The sequence below is a fragment of the Streptopelia decaocto genome, assembly GCF_964273445.1.
Source record: "Streptopelia decaocto genome assembly, chromosome: 1".
Classification (NCBI taxonomy): Eukaryota; Metazoa; Chordata; class Aves; order Columbiformes; family Columbidae; genus Streptopelia; species Streptopelia decaocto.
The window spans coordinates 191,733,807-191,749,991 of NC_138663.1; the positions used below are offsets into that span (position 1 = coordinate 191,733,807).

A 16,185-nucleotide genomic window follows, 5' to 3' on the forward strand; every position below is an offset into this window, starting at 1 on the left:
TTCTATTGTGTTGTGCAAAGACAACCAGATCTTGTTTTTTCTCTCCTAAAATGCCTACTGTATTTTTCTAGTTAATAACTGTTTCTATATCTAGTGTATTAATGTGTAACTCACAAGACTATTACTAAAAATAGATTTGATTATATTCTAGCCCAACAGCTTCTCTGGGGATTTTCAGGTATGGTTATTAACTGAAGATGTACTGGTTTGGACTGAAGCTTGATATTTGTGTGAATTTGATGATTAGCTATTCTCTTTACCCCAGCTTTCTTGTAAACAAAACTGGCCAAATAGATCTGCCAAAAGAGAGCTACCAAATATAATTAGGAAAAGAGTTCTCAACACAGTTGAGGGGAAAATGCATATTGATGAAAAAACCCTTGTACTTATGTTACACAGAAATTATCATTATTTTCATTGTTTTAAAATATATTTTTAATAAATTCCCATGCCGTAGGAAGATTTCCAGTATTTTCAGATCACATGTATAGATTTTTGAACAGTATTTCTGAAGTTCTGTAATGGGATTTAAGCTTAGCTTGTCAGTAGATTCTGCTCTTGCTGGCCCGCTGCTGCAAATATTTCTCACTTCCACAAGGCTGCTGTGTTTCCCTGTGTTTTCTGTTCAGTAGAACTAACAATGTGTAGGTCCGTAGGCACGAACTGAAACTTTTTTTTTTTCTGAAGGATGCCTTACTACCAATTTCTAGCAGAGCAGGGACAGGAGATAACACCTTTAATTGGACTGTTGCTATCTAGATGGAAGAAAGATCTGAAATCCAAATAGATGTCTTGCTTCCATTTGTCTCATTGTTTTTGATGTTGGCAGGTAGTGGTATTTTTATATTCTATGCTATTTTCATACCCCCAGACATCTTGTAGTTTTTAAGTATAAGCTGTCTAAATCATAGAATGATTTTGGTTGGAAGAGACCCTTAAGATCATGGAGTCCAACCATAAGCTAATCATGATAATTAACACATGAGAGTTAACGTTCGTTCTTTTAATGAAGATTTTTATAATAAGAATAAAAGCATATACTTCTAAACTTAGTTTCAGCATGCCTTGTACAACCAAGTTTTGTTGCTTGTCAGTTTTGCAATTATAGGCAAACAAATAATGGACTAGATTCTTGTTTACTGCTAGGCAAATAAGTAGCGCAAAGAATCAAACGAAAAAATGTTTGAAGCTGCTTCTTTGATTGTAAATCAGTAGCTGCTATGTATGCCTGAGAACTCGTGTCAAACTAACAAATGCGATAACATATTGATGATTTTCAATTTGTTTTTATTTTTATACTAATATGGAATGTATTCACTTGTCATTAACTCCTAAAAGCAAGGGGAGTTGGTATCTGCATTTCTATTTAACAAACTTTTTTTTTCCACAAAAAGAAAAGGCAGGGCACAAGTTAATTTCCTCCCCTTGGCCCACAACAAAAAGCACTTTGTTATGTAACTCTGCTCTGTGATTTTCATGGCTTGCCCTTTTGCTATAATTTCAGGAAGGCCATGCACTCAGCTGCAGCTTCTGAATCCAGAAAGATTTGCCCGCCTGATTAAAGAAGTTATGAATAGCACATGGCCTGGCAGAGACATGGTGGTACAGTGGTATCCAGGTTTGGAAGACAAAAATCACCCTTCAGTTTCCTGGCTTAAGATGGTCTGGAAGAACCTATATATACATTTTTCTGATGACTTGAGTGTGTTTGATGACATGCCACTTATCCCCAAGATGCTGCTGGTGGAAAACCAAACATCAGTGGAACTGGTTAGATTTAGGAATCCATCACCTATCATTCTGGAAGACGAATCTGAGACTCAGCTCCCAGAATATTTAGCTGATATTATTCAGAAAGTTGGTGGAGTTGTACTTAAGAAACTGGATATTTCTATCCAACATCCACTTATAAAAAAATACGTACATCCACCATTGCCAAGTGCTGTTTTACAAATAATGGAAAAAATGTCTTTACAGAAGCTATGCAGTCAGGTTGCATCGTTCCCGTCAACACATAAAGATGCTCTTAGGGCATTCTTAGCTAGTTTGACTGATGCAAGTGAAAAAGAGAAAAGAATTATTCAGGAATTACCAATATTTAAAAAAATCGAAAAATCATCTGATGAAAGTGTCCCTGTTTTTACTGGGCTAAAAGGTAGTAAGGTATTACACCACACTGCCAAAATTCCTCCTGGTGTAAGATTTTCTGTGCCAATAATTGACAGCAGTGATGAAGCTACTATTCGCTTAGCTAACCTGTTGAAAATAGAACAGCTAAAGAGCACAGATTGCTTGAAGTTTGTTATAGAAGACATAAGAAGTGATTTTTATTCATATGATGAAACAACACAGATAATGCAATGGGTTCTTGAAAATCTGACTTTTCTGAAAAATGAGAATACAGATGTGATAAATTGGCTGACATCACTAAAGTTTATTAAGATTTCACAGGAAAAGATAATGTCAGCAAATGAACTCTTTGATCCTGAGGTAGAACTTCTGCAGGATTTGTTTTATGCTGAGGAGGAAGTTTGTTTCCCCCCTGTTATTTTTACATCTTCAGATATTCTTCATTCTCTGAGACAAATAGGCTTAAAAAATGAGGCTAATCTTGAGGAAAATGATATTATAAGAGTGGCAAATAAAATTGAAAGTTTGCATGCTAACTCCAACACTGATCATGATTTACTGTTAAGAAAAGCCAGAACTCTCTTGATGATTTTGAACAAAAACCATACTCTGCTTCACTCATCTGAAACAAAAACTGTGCTGAAAAAAATCAAATGGATTCCTGCATATAAGGAAAGACCTCCAAATTATCCAGGATCCCTAGTTTGGAAAGGAGATACTTGTAATCTGTGTTCACCACCAGAAATGTGTGAAATATCTCATGCAATTTTAGTTGGTTCATCAGTTCCTCTTGTGGAAAATGTGCTGTTGGATACAGCTAAAGCCCTTGGCATCCCCACCAAGCCCAGCATAAAAGCAGTCTTAAAACATTTCAAGGTGGTGGTCGATTGGCATGGTTCTAAAACCTTCAGTGATGAGGACTATTATCAATTTCAGCATATCTTGCTTGAGATTTATGGATTTATGCATGATCATCTAGAAGAAGGCAAAGAAGCTTTCAAAGCCCTGAAATTTCCCTGGGTTTGGACGGGCAAAACGTTCTGTTCTCTCTCACAAGCAGTAATAAAGTCAGTACCTGACCTTGATCTGCAGCCTTATCTACATTATGTACCAAAAACTATGGCGAAGTTTCACCAGTTGTTTAAATGTTGTGGTTCAATTGAGCAGTTAACACCAGACCACGTTTCTATGGTCATTCAGAAAATATATCTAAAAAGTGAGCAGTCTCTCTCAGAACAAGAGAGTAAACAAAACCTTCACATTATGTTGAGCATCATCAGGTGGCTGTACAGCAATCAGATTCCTGCTAGTCTGCATACGCCGATGCCGCTCTACAGTGGGAAACTTCCTTATAAACTCGCAATGAGGCCAATTCATGAGTGCTGTTATTGTGATATCAAAGTTGATGACTTAAACGATTTGATTGAAGATTCTGTTGAACCAATAATTTTGGTGCATGAAGACATACCGATGAAAACCGCTGAGTGGTTAAATGTCCCATGCCTTAGCACAAGATTGATTAATCCAGAAAATATGGGATTTGAGCAATCTGGGCAAAGAGAGCCTCTGACTGTAAGAATTAAAAACATATTGGAAGAATACCCTTCCATTTCAGATATCTTTAAAGAGCTCCTTCAAAATGCTGATGACGCTAATGCAACGGAATGCAGTTTCTTGATTGACATGAGAAGAAATATGGACATAAGAGAGAATCTTCTGGATCCAGGAATGGCAGCATGTCATGGTCCAGCTTTGTGGTCATTCAATAATTCTGAATTTTCTGACTCTGATTTCCTAAATATAACTCGATTAGGAGAGTCTTTAAAAAGGAGTGAAGTTGACAAAGTAGGAAAATTTGGACTGGGATTCAATTCTGTCTATCATATCACTGATGTTCCCATTATTTTGAGCCGGGAGTTCATGATTATGTTTGATCCAAATGTTAACCATATCAGTAAACATATTAGAGATAAATCTAATCCTGGGATCAAAATCAACTGGAGTAAACAACAGAAGAGGCTCCGAAAATTTCCCAATCAATTTAAGCCTTTTATAGGGGTTTTTGGTTGCCAGCTGCCACTGACTGTAGAATCTCCGTACAGCTACAAAGGAACGCTTTTCAGGCTGTCCTTTAGAACTCAGCAGGAAGCTAAAGTAAGTGAAGTCAGCAGCACATGTTACAATACAGCAGACATATACTCTCTTGTGGATGAATTTAGCCTTTGTGGTCACAGACTGATAATATTCTCTCAGAGTGTAAATTCAATGGTTTTGAAATACTTGAAAATTGAGGCAGATGATCCTGGGATGGCACAAGATGTTGTCACTATAAAAAAAAATCTGTGTTCCTCCAAAGCCTTGACTTCTCCAAATGTATGTGTTTTAAAGGAAGCAGCTAAACTCATGAAGGTCTGCAGCAGCAGTAATAAAAAGCCTCCCACTGAAACACCAAAGTCCTCGTGTATCTTACAGATAGTAGTAGAAGAATTTCACCATGTATTTAGGCGGATCGCGGATTTACAGTCTCCACTTTTCAGAGGTACGGAAGATGATCCCACTTCCCTATTTGAAATGGCTAAATCAGGACAGATAAAAAGATCAGCTGATGAATTACCGCAGAAGACAGTAGATTCAACAACATGGCTTATATGTTCTTGCATGGACACTGGAGATGCTTTAAAATTTTCATTGCATGAAAGTGGACGAAGACTAGGTCTTGTTCCCTGTGGTGGAGTAGCAGTGTTGCTGTCTGAAACCCAGGATCAAAAGTGGATTGTGAAACCTAATTGCAACAACATAGGTGAAATATTCTGCTATTTACCTCTACGAATAAAAACAGGCTTACCTCTTCATATAAATGGCTGCTTTGCAGTTACTTCAAATCGGAAAGAGATCTGGAAAACAGATACTAAAGGAAGATGGAATACCGTATTCATGAGGCATGTTATTGTAAAAGCTTACATAGAAGCACTTTGTGTTCTACGTGACATGGCGATCAATGGTGAGCTAGTTGACTACAGTTACTGTGCAGTGTGGCCAGATCCTGATTCAGTTCATGATGATTTTTCTATTATTTGTCAAGGGTTTTATGAAGACATAGCTCATATGAAAAGCAAAGAAGGGATCAAAGTGTTTTCTGATGGTTCCTCTTGGGTTTCCATGAAGAATGTAAGGTTTTTAGATGATTCCATTCTGAAACGACCAGATGTTGGACCATCAGCCTTTAAGATCTTTCTGAAGTACCTTAAAAAAGCTGGTTCCAAAAATCTGTGTGCTGTAGATCTCCCATCCTGGGTAAAGACAGGATTTGAAGAAGCAGGATGCAAATACATTTTATTGGAGAATACTTTCTCTGAGAAACAGTTCTTTTCTGAAGTATTTTTCCCCAATGTTCAGGAGATTGATGCAGAACTGCGTGATCCTTTGATGCGTTATGTTCTCAATGAAAAAGTTGAGGAGTTCTCAGGAATTCTTCGTGTTACTCCATGCATTCCCTGTTCATTGGATGGACATCCGTTAGTTACACCGTCAAGACTGATCCATCCTGAAGGAAGAGTTGCAAAGTTATACGATGCTGAAGATGGAAGATTTCCTTATGGCACCATTCAGGATTATCTTAATCCAGTTATTTTGGTTAAACTTGTTCAGTTGGGAATGGCTAAAGATGATATTTTATGGGAAGATCTGATAGAACGTGCTGAGTCAGTAGCCGAGATTAACAAGATTGATCATACTGCAGCTTGTCTCAGAAGCAGTATTATATTGAGTCTTATTGATGAAAAACTAAAATCTAGGGACCCCAGAGCTAAAGAATTTGCCTCAAAATGTCAAACCATCCCTTTCCTTCCTTTCCTTAGCAAACCAGCAGGCTTCTCACTGCATTGGAAAGGCAGTGATTTTCAGCCCGAAGCCATGTTTTCAGCAACTGATCTTTTCACTGCTGATCATCAAGATATAGTTTGTCTTATAGAACCAATCCTTAATGAAAACTCCCACTCCTTTAAAGGTTGTGGTGCTTTGTCATTAGCTGTCAAAGAATTTTTGGGTTTACTGAAGAAACCAGCTGTTGATTTGGTCATAAATCAGTTAGAAGAAGTTGCAAAGTCATTTGATGGAATCACGTTATATCAGGAAAATATCACTAATGCTTGTTACAAATATCTACACGAAGCAATGTTACAGAATGAATCAACAAAAGCTATGATAATTGAACAACTGACAAACTGTAGTTTTATTCTGGTTGAGAATGTGTATGTTGATCCAACAAAAGTGTCTTTTCATTTGAATTTTGAAGCAGCACCCTATCTCTATCAGTTGCCTAATAAATATAAAAATAGTTTCCGTGAGCTATTTGAAAGTGTGGGTGTAAGACAGGCTTTTACAGTTGAAGATTTTGCTGTAGTTTTGGAACTAATAAATCAAGAAAGAGGGACCAAACAACTAACAGAAGACAACTTTCAGCTGTGCAGGAGAATAATTAGTGAAGGAATATGGGGCCTCATTAGAGAGAAGAAGCAGGAATTTTGTGAGAAAAAGTATGGTGGGATTCTGTTACCTGATACTCGTCTTGCACTTCTGCCTGCAAAATCTTTGTGTTACAATGACTGTCCATGGATTAAAGTTAAAGACACAACTGTTAAATATTGTCATGGTGATATTCCAAGAGAAGTTGCAGTAAAGCTTGGAGCAATACCAAAACGCCATAAAGCTTTAGAAAGATATGCATCCAATATCTGCTTTACTACTCTTGGAACAGAATTTGGCCAGAAAGAAAAACTGACAAGTAGAATTAAAAGCATTCTTAATGCCTACCCTTCAGAAAAAGAAATGCTGAAAGAGCTCCTTCAGAATGCAGATGATGCAAAAGCTACGGAGATCTGTTTTGTGTTTGATCCTAGGCAGCATCCAGCTGATAGAATATTTGATGAGAAATGGGCACCACTTCAAGGACCAGCACTCTGTGTTTACAACAATCAGCCTTTCACAGAAGATGATATTAGAGGAATTCAGAACCTTGGAAAAGGTACGAAAGTAGGAAATCCCTGTAAAACTGGACAATATGGTATAGGTTTCAATTCTGTTTATCACATTACTGATTGCCCTTCTTTCATATCTGGCAATGATATACTTTGTATTTTTGATCCTCATGCTAGATATGCACCAGGTTCGACATCAACAAGTCCTGGCCGCATGTTTAGGGACTTAGATGCAGATTTCAGAACGCAGTTCTCAGATGTACTGGACCTCTACTTAGGAAATCACTTTAAACTGGATAATTGCACAATGTTTAGGTTCCCTCTTCGAAATGGAGAAATGGCAAAAGTGTCAGAAATTTCGTCAGTTCCCTGCTCAGATAGAATGGTCCAAAATCTTTTAGATAAGCTGCGTACAGATGGAGCAGAACTCTTGATGTTTTTGAACCATATGGAAAAAATTTCTATTTGTGAGATAGAAAAGACAACAGGAGCCCTGAATGTGTTGTATTCTGTGCAAGGCAAAATCACTGATGGAGACCGACTGAAACGAAAGCAATTCCACGCGTCCGTAATTGACAGTGTAACTAAAAAAAAGCAGCTAAGTGAAATACCTGTGCAACAGATTACTTACACAATGGATACTGAGGACTCTGAAGGAAATCTTACAACTTGGTTAATTTGTAACAGGTCGGGCTTTTCTGCCATGGAAAAGGTTTCCAAAAGTGTGGTTTCAGCTCACAAGAATGAGGACATTACTCTTTTTCCACGTGGAGGGGTAGCAGCTTGCATTACTCATAATTACAAAAAACCCCACAGAGCATTCTGTTTCCTACCGTTATCATTAGAAACTGGATTACCTTTTCATGTCAATGGACACTTTGCTCTGGATTCTGCAAGAAGAAATCTATGGCGTGATGATAATGGTGTTGGAGTAAGAAGTGACTGGAATAGTAGCCTAATGACAGCGCTGATAGCACCGGCCTATGTTGAACTGCTGCTTCAGCTGAAGAAACGGTATTTTCCAGGCACTGATCCTACAGTATCAGTGCTGCAAAACACACCTATTCATGTTGTGAAAGACACTTTAAAGAAATTTTTATCATTTTTTCCCGTTAATAGACTTGATATTCAGCCAGATTGGTATTGTTTAGTGAAAGCAGTTTACAGTTGCATTTATGAAGATTTGAAACGTCTTTTACCTGTTATGCGAGCTCCCAATATTGATGGTTCTGATTTGCATTCTGCCGTTATCATCACATGGGTTAACATGTCTACTGTGAACAAAGGCAGACCATTCTTTGACAATTTACTACAAGATGAGTTGCAACATCTCAAAAATACAGAATACAACATTACAACACGGAAGACAGTGGCTGAAAATGTTTACAGACTCAAGCATTTACTCTTAGAAATTGGATTTAATTTGGTATATAACTGTGATGAAACTGCAAATCTTTACCACTGTTTGGTAGATGCAGATATTCCTGTCACCTATGTGACACCTGCTGATGTACGATTATTTTTGATGACATTTTCTTTTCCAGACTCTAATTGCCACATTGGAAAGTTACCCTGTCGTCTTCAGCAGACAAATTTGAAACTCTTCCATAGTCTCAAACTTCTGGTTGACTACTGTTTTAAAGATGCAGAAGAAAATGAAATCCAGATTGAGGGCTTGCCACTCCTTCTTACCCTTGACAATGTTTTGCAAATTTTTGATTCAAAACGACCCAAGTTCTTAACAACATACCATGAACTGATTCCATCTCGCAAAGATCTCTTTATGAACACATTGTATTTGAGATACAACAATATTTTACTTAGCAGCGAAGTAGCAAAAGTCTTTGATATCAGAAGCTTTTCTGAATTGTTATCATCTGTGTTGCCTAGAGAATATAAAACTAGAAATTGTATGAAATGGAAGGAAAACTTCGCAAGTGAATCTTGGCTTAAAAATGCCTGGCATTTTATTAGTGAGTCTATAAATGTTAAGGAAGAACAAGAAGACGCGCAAGCAAAATTTGATGATGTTGTTGAAACTTTGAAGGACTGGACTTTGCTCCCAGGTGTAAGGTTTACTGTCTCAGCTAATCACCTTGTTGTGCCGGAGTGCGATGTTTTGCTGCCCCTCAGCATTATGCATATAGCTGTTTTTCCAAATGCTCAGAGTGATAAAGTCTTCCATGCTTTAATGAAAACAGGCTGTATCCAGCTGGCATTGAACAAAATTTGCTCCAAAGACAGTGCTTTAGTGCCTTTGTTGTCAGGATGTACAGCAAATATAGATAATCCTTCAAGCATTCTGAAAGCCATACAACACATGGTACAGACGTCAGCTTTTAGGACTGAAAAGTTAGCAGAAAGTGACTTTGAGGCTCTCTTAATGTACTTCAATTGCAATTTATGTCATTTGACATCTCAGGAGGACATTAAAATTTTAAAGTCTCTTCCATGCTATAAATCGATTAGTGGCCGATACATCAGCATTTCAAAATATGGGACGTGTTATGTCCTCACAAAAAGCATCCCATCAGTAGAGGTAGACAGATGGACACAGTCGACTTCATCAGCTTTTCTTGAAGAGAAGGTTCATTTGACAGATTTGTATACTCTGCTTGGCTGTGTCTCTGTGGATGATCTTGAAGTGTACTTGAAACATCTTTTGCCAAAAATTGAAAGTCTGTCTTACGATGCAAAGTTAGAACACTTGATCTACTTAAAGAATCGGCTAACTAGCATTGAAGAAACTTCAGAAATGAAAGAACAGCTGTTTGAAAAGCTTGAAAGCATTTTGATCATTCATGATGCAAGCAATAGATTAAAACCTGCAAAATATTTTTACGACAGGACTGTAAAAGTCTTTGAAGTTATGCTTCCTGAAAAATTCTTTATACCTCAAGACTTTTTTAAGAAACTGGAGCAACTTACAAAACCAAAAAATCCAGCTGCATTTCTTCCATCATGGGTAACTTTTCTACGACATATCGGATTGAAATTCATCATTTCACAGCAACAGTTATTGCAGTTTGCTAAGGAGATCAGCATGCGAGCGAATACAGAAAACTGGTCTAAAGAAACACTACAGAATACTGTTGATGTCCTCCTTCATCACATCTTTCAAGAAAGAACTGACCTTTTCTCAGGAAATTTTCTGAAAGAATTGTCATTAATTCCTTTTCTGTGCCCTGAACGAGCTCCAGCAGAATTTGTCAGATTCCATCCTCAGTATCAAGAAGTTAATGGGACACTTCCTCTTATACGATTCAATGGGGCACAGGTGAATCCCAAATTCAAACAGACTGATGTGTTGCAGTTGCTGTGGACTTCGTGTCCCATTCTTCCTGAAAAAGCAACACCTTTAAGCATCAAAGAGCAAGAGGGAAGTAGTCTTGGTGCACAAGAACAACTTGAGCAAGTTTTAACTATGCTGAATGTTAATTTGGACCCTCCCCTGGACAAAGTTATCAATAACTGCAGGAACATATGCAATATAACAACTTTGGATGATGACATGGTGAAAACTAGGGCCAAGGTCCTAAGAAGCATTTATGAATTTCTTAGTACTGAGAAAAGAGAATTCCGCTTTCAGCTTCGAGGAGTTTCTTTTGTAATGGTGGAAGAAGGTTGGAAGCTCCTTAAGCCTGAAGAAGTGGTAATAAACCTTGAGTATGAATCTGACTTTAAACCTTATCTTTACAAGCTTCCTTTAGAACTTGGCACTTTCCATCAGTTATTTAAGCATTTGGGTACTGAAGATATTATTTCAACAAAGCAGTATGTTGAAGTTCTAGGTCGCATATTCAAGAACTCTGAAGGAAAGCAATTGGATCCTAATGAAATGCGCACAGTTAAAAGAGTAGTTTCTGGACTGTTCAAAAGTCTTCAGAATGATTCTGTTAAGGTTAGGAATGACCTTGAGAATATGAGGGATTTTGCCCTTTACCTTCCCAGTCAAGACGGTAGGTTGGTAAAGTCTAGTATCTTAGTTTTTGATGATGCACCCCACTACAAAAGCAGAATCCAGGGTAACATTGGCGTGCAAATGCTTGTCGATCTTAGCCAGTGTTACTTAGGCAAAGACCATGGTTTTCACACTAAATTGATAATGTTATTCCCTCAGAAGTTGAGGCCTCGCTTACTTAGCAGTATTCTTGAAGAACAGTTGGATGAAGAGTCCCCCAAAATTTGTCAGTTTGGAGCCTTATGTTCTTTGCAGGGAAGGTTACAGTTACTGTTGTCTTCAGAACAGTTCATCACAGGACTCATTAGGATCATGAAGCATGAAAACGACAATGCTTTCTTAGCTAATGAAGAAAAAGCAATAAGACTTTGCAAAGCTTTGCGAGAAGGTTTGAAAGTTTCCTGTTTTGAGAAGTTGCAAACAACATTAAGAGTTAAAGGTTTTGCTCCTATTCCCCACAGCAAAAGTGAAACGTTTGCTTTCCTGAAGAGATACGGAAATGCAGTAATATTGCTTTACATACAGCATTCTGACAGCAAAGACATAAATTTCCTGTTAGCATTAGCTATGACCTTAAAATCTGCAACTGACAACTTGATTTCTGATACCTCGTATTTAATTGCCATGCTGGGTTGTAATGATATTTACCGGATCAGTGAGAAGCTTGACAGTTTAGGAGTGAAGTATGACTCTTCTGAGCCATCAAAACTTGAACTACCAACACCTGGCACCCCTATACCAGCTGAAATTCACTATACGCTTCTTATGGATCCAATGAATGTATTTTATCCTGGTGAATATGTTGGTTACCTTGTCGATGCTGAAGGTGGTGATATATATGGATCATATCAACCAACCTATACCTATGCAATCATTGTACAAGAAGTAGAAAGAGAAGATGATGAAAGTCACAGTTTTCTAGGGAAGATTTACCAGATTGATATTGGGTATAGTGAATATAAAATAGTGAGCTCTCTTGACTTGTACAAATTTTCAAGACCGGAGGAAAGCTCTCAAAGCAGGGATAGCACACCTTCCACCCCAACCAGTCCTACAGAATTTCCAGCACATGGACCGAGGATGATTCCACCTCTCTTCACTGGTAGAGAGAGCCACAAACCAGTGCCCTCAAAACATCACTCTCCAAAAAAGATAAAGTCAAACTCATTGCCAGAAATATTAAGAGAAGTGACATCTGTGATTGAACAGGCTTGGAAGCTTCCAGAATCTGAAAGAAAAAAGATTATTAGGAGGCTGTATCTTAAATGGCATCCAGATAAAAATGCAGAGAATCTTGATATAGCTAATGAAGTTTTCAAACATCTACAGAATGAGATTAACAGGCTAGAAAAACAGGCCTTTATGGATCAAAATATGGACAGAGCCTCAAGAAGGCCATTTTCATCTTCAGCTTCTCGATTCCAGTCAGATAAATTTTCATTTCAGAGATTTTATACTTCATGGAATCAAGAAGCAACAAGCCACAAATCTGAAAGGCAACAGTATAAAGAAAAGTGTCCATCTTCCACAGGGCCATCTTACTCACAACGCTTTTTTGTCCCACCTACCTTCAGGTCTGTTGGCAATCCCGTAGAGGCACGTCGATGGCTTAGGCAGGCCCGAGCTAACTTCTCAGCTGCAAGAAATGACCTTCATAAAAACGCCAATGAATGGGTCTGCTTTAAGTGCTACCTTTCTACTAAACTAGCCTTGATTGCAGCTGACTACGCTGTGAAGGGCAAATCAGACAAAGACGTAAAACCAGCAGCCCTTGCTCAAAAAATAGAGGAGTACAGTCAACAACTTGAAGGGCTTACAAATGATGTACAGACATTGGAAGCTTATGGAGTAGACAGCTTAAAAACTAGGTATCCTGACTTACTTCCTTTCCCGCAGATTCCCAATGACAGGTTTACTTCAGAAGTTGCGATGAGAGTCATGGAATGTACTGCTTGCATCATAATAAAACTTGAAAACTTTATACAACAAAAATTGTAAGAGATTTGAAGAGGTCAGGGAACTGTTTTGTCAAGAGCTTGGGGATTTAATGGGATGGCATACAAATGCGATTGTGCAGGTTACTGAACATCTGAGAGGTTACACATTGCCAAGCAGTTTAGAAGCATAGTGCACAAAGGCGGATAGTACTGAAGTACTTAGAAGTGAAATTTATTTAAACAGGATTTTTTTAAAAACTGAGCCTACTGTATAAGCAAACTATAAACCATGAATATTTTTTAAAATTTGCAAGGAAACTGAGCTGCAAAAATTAGCTGTATGTACAATATTGTGATTAATTGGCATATTATTGAACTGCACTTTATATAACCAAAGCTTAGCTTTCTGTTAGATGAAGTCTGTAATTATAACTCCTTATTAGATTTTATTTCATTTAATATAATATTTCCAAAACCATTATGTCCATTTTCAATGTACTAATCTTAAGACTGGAGATAGAATGAAATGGGAGGTGGGATGGAAATTAAGATAACTTTGGAGGTTATTGCTCCAAAGCATTTCTGTGTTCTTTTGTGTTCCGTGGACATTCTGTCACTCAGTAATACTCTTATCAGCTGGATCTGATTATAAATTTGCTGCAGCATCACATTGTGAACATTTAAAGGATAGTTTAGTACCTATGAACTGGTACTGTTATTTTCATGCTGAATAATGATACTTGATTTAACACGCAACTTCATGTCATGCATTGATTGCATTTACTGTATTATAAAGTAATTAAATATTTAATTTACTCTTTTTTTTTTTTTTTCCTAGAGCCTGTCATCTTTTGTTTAATGAATAATGCATGTGAATGATATAAAAATGGTGAACATTATTATATGGTGGTTTATGATTTTTGTTTTAAACACCAAAACTCAGTTTTCAGATGTCTAAATGCTTGACTTCTTCTTTTTTTTTCCTGTGTCTGTGCCTTTGTGTGTGTACATATATACATATATTTTTCCACAAACAAACATTGATAGTAGTACAGTTCAGTAACCCTTTTTTGGTGTACACTGAGCACTGGTTTTTGTTACATGTTTAAAGGTGCTGCAATGTAACGCTCTTTTTATTTTGTTGTTCACTACAGCCCCAGAGAAGTCTGATTTTTAGTTCACACTCTTATAGTTTGTAATACTTTTGGTAATGTCATGCAATATGTTCAACATCAGCTATTTGTAAAAAAATTCAAAAATAAAAAAAAAATGGAAGGATAATGCTATATGGAAGGATTTTTCTTTGCTGGATCAGACACATTTAACATAAACTTTAAAAGACTTTCCAGTGACATACTATCACAATGTTTACTTGACAGCACAGTGAAACTGTAATTTAACTTAAAATAAACAACAGTGAGCTTGCAGGGCTGATAAAACTGTGGTAGTGTTGTAATCCCCAAGTAAAAAATCATGCTGAAGGCTTCTTCAGTTTTGTGCAAATTAGAAAGGGCTTGTTCTCTTCTGAAAAATCTTGCAAATTGTAGTGGGAAGAAATGTGATGTTTGGAAAACAATACTGCTTCTCATTGTGAAGGCCTATTATTATTTCTGCTATGAAATATTAAGTGCCATACTTTTAATAAAGAAAAATGCAAACATGTTTCAGTTTAATGTGTTTTGGTTTTATAAAGGAGACCATATTTACCTATTACTTCAAGCCTTCTTTTATAAATACACAATTTCTTTTCAATTCATTCTAAAGAACTGTACAAATATTAAAATACTATTTAAAAGGAAAAATTATTTTTTCTTGCAATAACAAATGTTTGCAGTTTTCTCCAAGAAATGGTATATTTTGCTGATTTTTTGCAATAATTAGCATGCAAGTAAAACAGAAATCCAAGTGTGCCATGAAATAAATCAGTTTAGTTCATTTCCTGTGTTTTTGAAACAGATTCCTTTGTGGCTCTTGGTGCATGAAGTCAGGTGAATAGTATTCAGGGTAAGCAAAATACTAACAAAAAGAAACCATTCTCGTGTTTTTCGGTTTAAACGGAGCTAAAACATAAGGCAGCACAGTAGCATGAAAAGAAATAACAGAGGAGCAACATGAACACTTTCCTGGTTGTAGGTGAGATCTTGAGGAAGGAAATCTTTTAAGCACATATCTGTGTTTTCTAAGCAATTTATGTTGCCTTCCCAATATTATTAAGAACCATTAAAATGACTGTGCAGAACTACAGAACTAGTTTGTTTTATTTTGTTTATTTTGCAAATATTGTTGAGTGCTGACACTGTGAGAAAGGAAATGGTCCCAGAAGCCAATGGTCTGAAGTAACTTTAAATATTGAATTAAAGTGAGCAAGAAAACCTGAATGACAGAGAAAAAAATAATGTATTCTATTATTGTGGGGTTGATACTGTCAATCAGTTACAATAAAATTTACACATGGAGCAGAGACAGTCAACTGGAAGTCTCTTATTTTCTCTTCTTATTTGCTTACCTCGCTGTAGCAGCCCAAATAAAGAGGCCTTATGAGACCAGGAAGCCATATTGTGATAGAAATTGATTTTTTAAGTGCCCTTTGATCCCTGTTTGAAAAGAAAGAAATAAAATGCTTAATTCATGCTTCCTTTTGGCTCAGCTGGGAGTCTTGGGCAGCACAGAATAACATATTTGTTCCTAAGTTGGGCATAGCTCAGAGCAATGTGTGATGATTTCTAAGGGTCTGTAGAAGTAAGTGTTACCGTGTAGGTTCCACGAAAGTGCGTGTTACAAGTAATTCTGCACATTACACAAGCTCACATGAGAAAATAGGTCTTTTCAGCCAGTTATGTGTCACAGTTACCTTCAACAGGTGCCAGTAATGTGTCCAGGAAAAGCAGCTTCAGCAATCCTGGCTCCCAGGACCAGAGCTGTGCGACTTAGCGACGATCAGTGGAACAAGAAGCTGATTTAACTGTAGGTTTAATAGCTTAAATCTAAGGAACTGTGGTTGTAACAAGCCTTGGCAGTTTTGTTACTATTTATGTTCTTGTGGAAGCTTCATATTTTACTTCCAAACCAATGGCGTTAGCATCTGTTCTAGAAAGCCTTGGTCACTTGCCTCAGCAATTAGTGACAAGACCTTTTTTTTTTAATCTCTCGAGGAAATAGATTTTTGTGTAACCAATCACCA

The 16,185-nt window shown here is 37.1% G+C and overlaps 1 protein-coding gene across 1 annotated transcript in view; it reads left to right on the forward strand.

Annotated features, from left to right (window-relative positions):
- The window catches only part of SACS (sacsin molecular chaperone), a 33,233-nt gene extending 18,943 nt beyond the window's left edge, over nt 1-14,290 (forward strand). Inside the window, exon 9 of the mRNA XM_082043374.1 lies at nt 1,505-14,290. Within this exon, the coding sequence (XP_081899500.1) occupies nt 1,505-13,065 (11,561 nt within the window). The 3' untranslated portion in view covers nt 13,066-14,290. The remainder of the gene's footprint in view (nt 1-1,504) is intronic.
- Nucleotides 14,291-16,185: the final 1,895 nt, after the last annotated feature.